The sequence below is a fragment of the Euprymna scolopes genome, chromosome 6, assembly GCF_053919585.1.
Source record: "Euprymna scolopes isolate OS-2025 chromosome 6, ASM5391958v1, whole genome shotgun sequence".
NCBI lineage: Eukaryota > Metazoa > Mollusca > Cephalopoda > Sepiida > Sepiolidae > Euprymna > Euprymna scolopes.
The window spans coordinates 138,639,132-138,651,466 of NC_136487.1; the positions used below are offsets into that span (position 1 = coordinate 138,639,132).

The window sequence follows — 12,335 nt, forward strand, 5'->3', positions numbered from 1 at the left end:
CTGATTTTCCATTAAATCACGACAAAATTGAAATATTGCAAAAATTGTAATTTCCCATGTACGCGGACCTGTAAGATTTTGCCTATTTTATAGCGTTTTTGGTTTAGATGCAAATTTCAATATTTACTGAAGAATACTAGTGTCATAATGTATTTCTTATGTCTTTTTAGATGATTTTCCATTATTTAAACATTAAATCAAGACAAAATTGACATATTGCAAAAATTGTAATTTCCCATGTACGCGGACCTTATAGGTTTTGCCCATTTCATAGCGTTTTTGGTTAAGATGCAAATTTCAATATTTACTGAAGAATACTAGTGTCATAATGTATTTCTTATGTCTTTTTAGCTGATTTTCCATTAAATCACGACAAAATTGAAATATTGCAAAAATTGTAATTTCCCATGTACGCGGACCTGTGAGATTTTGCCTATTTTAAAGCGTTTTTGGTTTAGATGCAAATTTCAATATTTACTGAAGAATACTAGTGTCATAATGTATTTCTTATGTCTTTTTAGATGATTTTCCATTATTTAAACATTAAATCAAGACAAAATTGACATATTGCAAAAATTGTAATTTCCCATGTACGCGGACCTGTGAGATTTTGCCTATTTTATAGCGTTTTGTGTTTAGATGCGAATTTCAATATTTACTGAAGAATACTAGTGTCATAATGTATTTCTTTTGTCTTTTTAGCTGATTTTCCATTATTTAAACATTAAATCAAGACAAAATTGACATATTGCAAAAATTGTAATTTCCCATGTACGCGCACCTGTGAGATTTTGCCTGTTTTATAGCATTTTTGGTTAAGATGAAAATTTCAATATTTACTGAAGAATAGTAGTATCATTATGTATATCTTATGTCTTGTTAGCTGATTTTCCATTATTTAAACATTAAATCAAGACAAAGTTGACATATTGCAAAAATTGTAATTTCCCCTGGACGCGCACCTGTGAGATGTTGCCTATTTTATAGCATTTTTGGTTTAGATGCAAATTTCAATATTTACTGAAGAATACTAGTGTCATAATGTATTTCTTATGTCTTTTTTAGCTGATTTTCTATTATTTAAACATTAAATCAAGACAAAATTGACATATTGCAAAAATTGTAATTTCCCATGTACGCGCACCTGTTAGATTTTGCCTATTTTGTAGCGTTTTTGGTTTAGATGCAAATTTCAATATTTACTGAAGAATACTAGTGTCATAGTGTATTTCTTATGTCTTTTTAGCTGATTTTCCATTATTTAAACATTAAATCAAGACAAAATTGACATATTGCAAAAATTGTAATTTCCCATGTACGCGGACCTGTGAGATTTTTCCTATTTTATAGCGTTTTTGGTTTAGATGCAAATTTCAATATTTACTGAAGAATACTAGTGTCATAATGTATTTCTTATGTCTTTTTAGCTGATTTTCCATTATTTAAACATTAAATACAGGAAAAAATTGACATATTGCAAAAATTGTAATTTCCCATGTACGCGGACCTTATAGGTTTTGCCCATTTCATAGCGTTTTTGGTTAAGATGCAAATTTCAATATTTACTGAAGAATACTAGTGTCATAATGTATTTCTTATGTCTTTTTAGCTGATTTTCCATTAAATCACGACAAAATTGAAATATTGCAAAAATTGTAATTTCCCATGTACGCGGACCTGTGAGATTTTCCCTATTCAAAGCGTTTTTGGTTTAGATGCCAATTTAAATATTTACTGAAGAATACTAGTGTCATAATGTATTTCTTATGTCTTTTTAGCTGATTTTCCATTATTTAAACATTAAAGCAAGACAAAATTGACATATTGCAAAAATTGTAATTTCCCATGTACGCGCCCTGTGAGATTTTGCCTGTTTTATAGCATTTTTGGTTAAGATGAAAATTTCAATATTTACTGAAGAATAGTAGTATCATTATGTATATCTTATGTCTTTTTAGCTGATTTTCCATTATTTAAACATTAAATCAAGACAAAGTTGACATATTGCAAAAATTGTAATTTCCCATGTACGCGGACCTGTGAGATTTTCCCTATTTTAAAGCGTTTTTGGTTTAGATGCAAATTTCAATATTTACTGAAGAATACTAGTGTCATAATGTATTTCTTATGTCTTTTTAGCTGATTTTCCATTATTTAAACATTAAATCAAGACAAAATTGACATATTGCAAAAATTGTAATTTCCCATGTACGCTAACCTCATAGGTTTTGCCCATTTCATAGCTTTTTGGTTAAGATGCAAATTTCAATATTTACTGAAGAATACTAGTGTCATAATGTATTTCTTATGTCTTTTTAGATGATTTTCCATTATTTAAACATTAAATCAAGACAAAATTGACATATTGCAAAAATTGTAATTTCCCATGTACGCGGACCTGTGAGATTTTGCCTATTTTATATCGTTTTGTGTTTAGATGCGAATTTCAATATTTACTGAAGAATACTAGTGTCATAATGTATTTCTTTTGTCTTTTTAGATGATTTTCCATTATTTAAACATTAAATCAAGACAAAATTGACATATTGCAAAAATTGTAATTTCCCATGTACGCGGACCTCATAGGTTTTGCCCATTCCATAGACTTTTTGGTTAAGATGCAAATTTCAATATTTACTGAAGAATACTAGTGTCATAATGTATTTCTTATGTCTTTTTAGCTGATTTTCCATTAAATCACGACAAAATTGACATATTGCAAAAATTGTAATTTCCCATGTACGCGGACCTGTGAGATTTTCCCTATTTTAAAGCGTTTTTGGTTTAGATGCAAATTTAAATATTTACTGAAGAATACTAGTGTCATAATGTATTTCTTATGTCTTTTTAGCTGATTTTCCATTATTTAAACATTAAATCAAGACAAAATTGACATATTGCAAAGGTTGTAATTTCCCATGTACTCGGACCTGTGAGATTTTGCCTATTTTAAAGCGTTTTTGGTTTAGATGCAAATTTCAATATTTACTGAAGAATACTAGTGTCATAATGTATTTCTTATGTCTTTTTAGCTGATTTTCCATTATTTAAACATTAAATCAAGACAAAATTGACATATTGCAAAAATTGTAATTTCCCATGTATGCTAACCTCATAGGTTTTGCCCATTTCATAGCGTTTTTGGTTAAGATGCAAATTTCAATATTTACTGAAGAATACTAGTGTCATAATGTATTTCTTATGTCTTTTTAGATGATTTTCCATTATTTAAACATTAAATCAAGACAAAATTGACATATTGCAAAAATTGTAATTTCCCATGTACGCGGACCTGTGAGATTTTGCCTATTTTATAGCGTTTTTGGTTTAGATGCAAATTTCAATATTTACTGAAGAATACTAGTGTCATAATATATTTCTTTTGTCTTTTTAGATGATTTTCCATTATTTAAACATTAAATCAAGACAAAATTGACATATTGCAAAAATTGTAATTTCCCATGTACGCGCACCTGTTAGATTTTGCCTATTTTGTAGCGTTTTTGGTTTAGATGCAAATTTCAATATTTACTGAAGAATACTAGTGTCATAATGTATTTCTTATGTCTTTTTAGCTGATTTTCCATTATTTAAACATTAAATCAAGACAAAATTGACATATTGCAAAAATTGTAATTTCCCATGTACGCGGACCTCATAGGTTTTGCCCATTCCATAGAGTTTTTGGTTAAGATGCAAATTTCAATATTTACTGAAGAATACTAGTGTCATAATGTATTTCTTATGTCTTTTTAGCTGATTTTCCATTAAATCACGACAAAATTGACATATTTCAAAAATTGTAATTTCCCATGTACGCGGACCTGTGAGATTTTCCCTATTTTAAAGCGTTTTTGGTTTAGATGCAAATTTAAATATTTACTGAAGAATACTAGTGTCATAATGTATTTCTTATGTCTTTTTAGCTGATTTTCCATTATTTAAACATTAAATCAAGACAAAATTGACATATTGCAAAAGTTGTAATTTCCCATGTACGCGGACCTGTGAGATTTTGCCTATTTTAAAGCGTTTTTGGTTTAGATGCAAATTTCAATATTGACCGAAGAATACTAGTGTCATAATGTATTTCTTATGTCTTTTTAGCTGATTTTCCATTATTTAAACATTAAATCAAGACAAAATTGACATATTGCAAAAATTGTAATTTCCCATGTACGCTAACCTCATAGGTTTTGCCCATTTCATAGCGTTTTTGGTTAAGATGCAAATTTCAATATTTACTGAAGAACACTAGTGTCATAATGTATTTCTTATGTCTTTTTAGCTGATTTTCCATTATTTAAACATTAAATCAAGACAAAATTGACATATTGCAAAAATTGTAATTTCCCATGTACGCGGACCTGTGAGATTTTGCCTATTTTATAGCGTTTTGTGTTTAGATGCGAATTTCAATATTTACTGAAGAATACTGGTGTCATAATGTATTTCTTTTGTCTTTTTAGATGATTTTCCATTATTTAAACATTAAATCAAGACAAAATTGACATATTGCAAAAATTGTAATTTCCCATGTACGCGCACCTGTGAGATTTTGCCTGTTTTATAGCATTTTTGGTTAAGATGAAAATTTCAATATTTACTGAAGAATAGTAGTATCATTATGTATATCTTATGTCTTTTTAGCTGATTTTCCATTATTTAAACATTAAATCAAGACAAAGTTGACATATTGCAAAAATTGTAATTTCCCCTGGACGCGCACCTGTGAGATGTTGCCTATTTTATAGCGTTTTTGGTTTAGATGCAAATTTCAATATTTACTGAAGAATACTAGTGTCATAATGTATTTCTTATGTCTTTTTTAGCTGATTTTCCATTATTTAAACATTAAATTAAGACAAAATTGACATATTGCAAAAATTGTAATTTCCCATGTACGCGCACCTTTTAGATTTTGCCTATTTTGTAGCGTTTTTGGTTTAGATGCAAATTTCAATATTTACTGAAGAATACTAGTGTCATAGTGTATTTCTTATGTCTTTTTAGCTGATTTTCCATTATTTAAACATTAAATCAAGACAAAATTGACATATTGCAAAAATTGTAATTTCCCATGTACGCTAACCTCATAGGTTTTGCCCATTTCATAGCGTTTTTGGTTAAGATGCAAATTTCAATATTTACTGAAGAATACTAGTGTCATAATGTATTTCTTATGTCTTTTTAGCTGATTTTCCATTATTTAAACATTAAATCAAGACAAAATTGACATATTGCAAAAATTGTAATTTCCCATGTACGCACACCTGTTAGATTTTGCCTATTTTGTAGCGTTTTTGGTATAGATGCAAATTTCAATATTTACTGAAGAATACTAGTGTCATAATGTATTTCTTATGTCTATTTAGCTTATTTTTCATTATTTAAACATTAAATCAAGACAAAATTGACATATTGCAAAAATTGTAATTTCCCATGTACGCGGACCTGTGAAATTTGGACTGTTTTATAGCGTTTTTGTTTTAGATTCCAAGTTCAATATTTACTGAAGAATACTAGTGTCATAATGTATTTCTTATGTCTTTTTAGCTTATTTTCCATTATTAAAACATTAAATTGAGACAAAATTGACATATTGCAAAAATTGTAATTTCCCATGTACGCGGACCTCATAAGTTTTGCCCATTCCATAGAGTTTTTGGTTAAGATGCAAATTTCAATATTTACTGAAGAATACTAGTGTCATAATGTATTTCTTATGTCTTTTTAGCTGATTTTCCATTAAATCACGACAAAATTGAAATATTGCAAAAATTGTAATTTCCCATGTACGCGGACCTGTGAGATTTTCCCTATTTTAAAGCGTTTTTGGTTTAGATGCAAATTTCAATATTTACTGAAGAATACTAGTGTCATAATGTATTTCTTATGTCTTTTTAGCTGATTTTCCATTATTTAAACATTAAAGCAAGACAAAATTGACATATTGCAAAAATTGTAATTTCCCATGTACGCGGACCTGTGAGATTTTGCCTATTTTAAAGCGTTTTTGGTTTAGATGCAAATTTCAATATTTACTGAAGAATACTAGTGTCATAATGTATTTCTTATGTCTTTTTAGCTGATTTTCCATTATTTAAACATTAAATCAAGACAAAATTGACATATTGCAAAAATTGTAATTTCCCATGTACGCGGACCTTATAGGTTTTGCCCATTTCATAGCGTTTTTGGTTAAGATGCAAATTTCAATATTTACTGAAGAATACTAGTGTCATAATGTATTTCTTATGTCTTTTTAGCTGATTTTCCATTATTTAAACATTAAATCAAGACAAAATTGACATATTGCAAAAGTTGTAATTTCCCATGTACGCGGACCTGTGAGATTTTGCCTATTTTAAAGCGTTTTTGGTTTAGATGCAAATTTCAATATTTACTGAAGAATACTAGTGTCATAATGTATTTCTTATGTCTTTTTAGCTGATTTTCCATTATTTAAACATTAAATCAAGACAAAATTGACATATTGCAAAAATTGTAATTTCCCATGTACGCTAACCTCATAGGTTTTGCCCATTTCATAGCGTTTTTGGTTAAGATGCAAATTTCAATATTTACTGAAGAATACTAGTGTCATAATGTATTTCTTATGTCTTTTTAGCTGATTTTCCATTATTTAAACATTAAATCAAGACAAAATTGACATATTGCAAAAATTGTAATTTCCCATGTACGCGGACCTGTGAGATTTTGCCTATTTTATAGCGTTTTTGGTTTAGATGCAAATTTCAATATTTACTGAAGAATACTAGTGTCATAATGTATTTCTTTTGTCTTTTTAGCTGATTTTCCATTATTTAAACATTAAATCAAGACAAAATTGACATATTGCAAAAATTGTAATTTCCCATGTACGCGCACCTGTGAGATTTTGCCTGTTTTATAGCATTTTTGGTTAAGATGAAAATTTCAATATTTACTGAAGAATAGTAGTATCATTATGTATATCTTATGTCTTTTTAACTGATTTTCCATTATTTAAACATTAAATCAAGACAAAGTTGACATATTGCAAAAATTGTAATTTCCCCTGGACGCGCACCTGTGAGATGTTGCCTATTGTATAGCGTTTTTGGTTTAGATGCAAATTTCAATATTTACTGAAGAATACTAGTGTCATAATGTATTTCTTATGTCTTTTTTAGCTGATTTTCCATTATTTAAACATTAAATCAAGACAAAATTGACATATTGCAAAAATTGTAATTTCCCATGTACGCGCACCTGTTAGATTTTGCCTATTTTGTAGCGTTTTTGGTTTAGATGAAAATTTCAATATTTACTGAAGAATACTAGTGTCATAATGTATTTCTTATGTCTTTTTAGCTGATTTTCCATTATTTAAACATTAAATCAAGACAAAATTGACATATTGCAAAAATTGTAATTTCCCATGTACGCGCACCTCATAGGTTTTGCCCATGTAACAGCGTTTTTGGTTAAGATGCAAATTTCAATATTTACTGAAGAATACTAGTGTCATAGTGTATTTCTTATGTCTTTTTAGCTGATTTTCCATTATTTAAACATTAAATCAAGACAAAATTGACATATTGCAAAAATTGTAATTTCCCATGTACGCGCACCTGTGAGATTTTGCCTATTTTATAGCGTTTTTGGTTTAGAAGCAAATTTCAATATTTACTGAAGAATACTAGTGTCATAATGTATTTCTTATGTCTTTTTAGCTGATTTTCCATTATTTAAACATTAAATCAAGACAAAATTGACATATTGCAAAAATTGTAATTTCCCATGTACGCACACCTGTTAGATTTTGCCTATTTTTTAGCGTTTTTGGTTTAGATGCAAATTTCAATATTTACTGAAGAATACTAGTGTCATAATGTATTTCTTATGTCTATTTAGCTTATTTTCCATTATTTAAACATTAAATCAAGACAAAATTGACATATTGCAAAAATTGTAATTTCCCATGTATGCGGACCTGTGAAATTTTGACTGTTTTATAGCGTTTTTGGTTTAGATTCCAAGTTCAATATTTACTGAAGAATACTAGTGTCATAATGTATTTCTTATGTCTTTTTAGCTGATTTTCCATTATTAAAACATTAAATTAAGACAAAATTGACATATTGCAAAAATTGTAATTTCCCATGTACGCGCACCTGTTAGATTTTACCTGTTTAATAGTGGTTTAGGTTTAGATGCGAATTTCAATATTTACTGAAGAATACTAGTGTCATAATGTATTTCTAATGTCTTTTTAGCTGATTTTCCATTATTTAAACATTAAATCAAGACAAAATTGACATATTGCAAAAATTGTAATTTCCCATGTACGCGCACCTGTGAGATTTTGCCTATTTTATAGCATTTTTGGTTTAGATTCCAATTTCAATATTTACTGAAGAATACTAGTGTCATAATGTATTTCTCATGTCTTTTTAGCTGATTTTCCATTATTTAAACATTAAATCAAGACAAAATTGTCATATTGCAAAAATTGTAATTTCCCATGTACGCGCACCTGTGAGATTTTGCCTATTTTATAGCGTTTTTTGTTTAGATGCCAATTTCAATATTTACTGAAGAATACTAGTATCATAATGTATTTCTTATGTCTTTTTAGATGATTTTCCATTATTCAAACATTAAATCAAGACAAAAGTGACATATTTTAAAAATTGTAATTTCCCATGTACGCGGACCTGTGAGATTTTGACTGTTTTATAGCGTTTTTGGTTTAGATGCAAATTTCAATATTTACTGAAGAATACTAGTGTCATAATGTATTTCTTATGTCTTTTTAGCTGATTTTCCATTATTTAAACATTAAATCAAGACAAAATTGACATATTGCAATAATTGTAATTTCCCATGTACGCGGACCTGTGAGATTTTGCCTATTTTATAGCGTTTTTGGTGTACACGATGATTTCCATATTTACTGAAGAATACTAGTGTCATAATGTATTTCTTATGTCTTTTTAGCTGATTTTCCATTATTTAAACATTAAATCACGACAAAATTGAAATATTACAAAAATTGTAATTTCCCATGTACGCGGACCTGTGAGATTTTGCTTATTTCATAGGGATGTAGTTCATTAGTTCATGCTTTTATAATCAATTTTTGTTAAATTTTAGATTAGGTTATTTATTTTTATCAGTATTATAGAAATACAGTCTAAAATATTTTAAGGTATATCTTACAACTTTTAATATAAAGAAAAGATCAAATATATTGTGATGCAGAAATTTGCTTGAATTCACTAATATTAGATATTTCCGTAAGTCTTGACATGTGGCAATTTTTGATCATCAATACTACAGTCCCCTTTATTTGTTATGATATATAAAGTAAGTATGCTTCCATTTTTACTGTATTATTTGGATTCTTTGGACTACTGTTCTCATTTTAGTGTTTTTTTCACAATGTTTCAATTTATGTGACCTCTGAGTATATTTTCAAACTCAGGAATCTCCATGGAATTTTTAACAGAACCTTTTATTTAATCCACATTAGTGATATGCTTTGGACTGGATAGAACTCCTAAAAATTTCACAACTGCATTTCAAGTGTCGCCTGTGCTGAGGATATAACTTTCACCCTTTTAAAGAGTCTAACTTTACAACTGAATTTTTACCAAGTACTTTATCCACTATGTCATTGCGGAGAAAATTTAAATTGACATACCTGAGAATTGCATACTTTGTAATTTGTAATCACTTGGCCCTTGGTGTCAAGTAAAGGAGCCCCAGCCCCAGGCTTGCCCCAAGGGTCATATAATTGTAACTGCTCTGCTAATAAAAATAAAGAAAAAGAGGAATCAATAAGAAACATCTGTTTATTGCATATGATTTTTTGCTTAAATTTTAATCAAGTTCTTATGTGTTTTAGCTCAATAGATTTTTTTTCAGTTTTAGTTCCAAAGCATATGAGTAAAATATTTTGCTTCTTCCAATAAAGTATCCAGAAAAAAGATAAATTACTTGCAATTCAAACAATTCCAATATTTGTTTACTCACAGCTTATAGATGTTTCAGCTTAGGAAAAAAAAATCTTCAACCAAAGTCTGGGGAGAAAAACATTTGATTTGAAAATCTTGAGTAGGTCAACTCTGGAGTGGCTGTAGTATTATAGTACCTATGTAGTATTATAGTACCTATTTACTATGCCTCCCCACGGGACAGTGTTAGACACCAGGGTCGTTTTTTAAGGTGGAGAAAAGGTACAAAAATAAAAATTGTCTCAGTCGTGAAGGATTTCTCCTCCACCGAAAGAGAACAAGAAATAGAAGTGTATTCTAGCTAGAAAAATGATACACATATATAAGATATAGTCACAAGGATGACCATAAACTCCCTCCACAAAACTTTTGAAAGGCCTAATGCCTAATTCATTTTTGTATTTTTCAGAAATACATGCATTTTTCAGAGTCTGGATTATATGGTTATATTTAAACAGTTTATAAGATTATAACAATAAAAGGAATACACACGGCTTGCGGCAAGCATGCAGTTATCTTTGTTTACAAATTCAAACATTTGTTTTCAAAATTTGTTGATTTCTAACTCATTTTATTTGTCAATAAGTTATCCTACCACTACCCTTATTTTAAATTTAATTTAAGAATGGTACATAATTTTATCTTATCTTAATGGTTGAGAGGGAGGTAACTCATTTTATAATATGTAGTTATCTCCCTTAGATCATTTCCTGTTAATTTTAAATTGGTTGACTTTACTTTATTTTGGGTGTGGATTGATTCTTGTTTTTCACACAAGATTATGAATTAAGCTACTCCTGGTGATTAAATTAATCTATATAAATAAAAAAGAAGCTGTATGTGTGTTTGCCTGAAAATATTTAACTGATAAACTCTTAAACTACTGGTCACATAACACTTAAATTAACAGGAAATAGTAATCATACATCAAGGATGGTTTATAACAAGTAAAATTTCTCTGCTTAGATGGATGAATGTGTACAGACATATATCAGCAAGTTGAAATGCAAAATGTTCATTTCAGCTTGCTGATATATTTTTATTACTTTTGTGCATGCACAAATTCATGCATGGCTTGAAGCAGTTTAATTTTAAATCTTTCTCATCTATGTGTTGATAGCTCAAACTGTAGGGAACGCAGCTGGAGCACTAAATATTTTGGTTTCAATTCTAGCTAATAGCTCCAAAGTTATCATTTTTTTTTAACTTTTAAAATTAGTACTTACATATGATGATTGCAACGTCTTGTCAGACGAGTGCCACTCCCTCAGACATTTAAAATCCATGAGTCCAAATGCCTGAGGGAGTATCTATACAAATATAATGTTACAGAGTCTTAGCTTTGTACGACAGCTAAGTCTCTCTCTCGGTTCAAAATGTTGAGATCCAGCAACAAGCAAGAGCAAGATAGCCAGCAACAGATTAAACTGCAGACCAGCTTAATGCGGGTAATGTTCTTCCGCTTTATGGTTTTTTAAATCAGAAATTTGCTTCTCCTAGAAAGGTTGCCTTCACCACGGCTTACGGGAGCCCTCTCCACTTACATATATATATATACATATATATATATATATATATATATATATATATATATATATATATATATATAATATTCATTAACCAATTGGCTCTGTAATAATAAATACAACATCTGCATGAATTAAAATATATTTAGACATATTTTATGGCCGGTAACGGTCAGACGCCTCCCCACGCACAAACCCACTATTTATAAAATAAAATGAAGATTTCCGAGTTCAACAAGACCCACTTGACATTCAAGATCATAACAATAATACAAATAATACAAATACATTAGCGCACACTTCAGATCTTGAATAAGATCAAACGATGCAATAAGTTGCTTCTCAATAACAATAAACTGCTATTATTTGTATAAAGTTATTTGTTTATAAGTCAATAATTTTAAAATAACTACTGCATTATTTTACATTATTCGGATAACTATTCTCATCTCTTTTGTTGAATGGAAATTTTTTAAGACAAGATACGAAACCAATTGATATAAGAAACTAACAAGAATGAAGGCTGATCACAAAGACAGAACATACCTAATGATCTTAGTCTTGAAAAAAAAACATACCTAATGATCTTAGTCTTTAAAAAAAAACATACCTAATGATCTTAGTCTTGAAAAAAAAAACATACCTAATGATCTTAGTCTTGAAAAAAACATACCTAATGATCTTAGTCTTGAAAAAAACATACCTAATGATCTTAGTCTTGAAAAAAACATACCTAATGATCTTAGTCTTGAAAAAAAACATACCTAATGATCTTAGTCTTGAAAAAAAACATACCTAATGATCT

At 28.9% G+C, this 12,335-nt stretch overlaps 1 protein-coding gene across 3 annotated transcripts in view; it reads right to left on the reverse strand.

The window, feature by feature from the left end:
* The window catches only part of LOC145277987 (uncharacterized), a 595,242-nt gene that overhangs the window by 549,187 nt on the left and 33,720 nt on the right, over nucleotides 1-12,335 (reverse strand). For 2 of the 3 annotated variants that reach the window (XM_080130127.1, XM_080130129.1), the window contains exon 8: nucleotides 9,692-9,798. In XM_080130127.1, the coding sequence (XP_079986253.1) occupies nucleotides 9,692-9,798 (107 nt within the window). The remainder of the gene's footprint in view (nucleotides 1-9,691; nucleotides 9,799-12,335) is intronic. The other variant, XM_080130128.1, reaches the window with a different exon arrangement.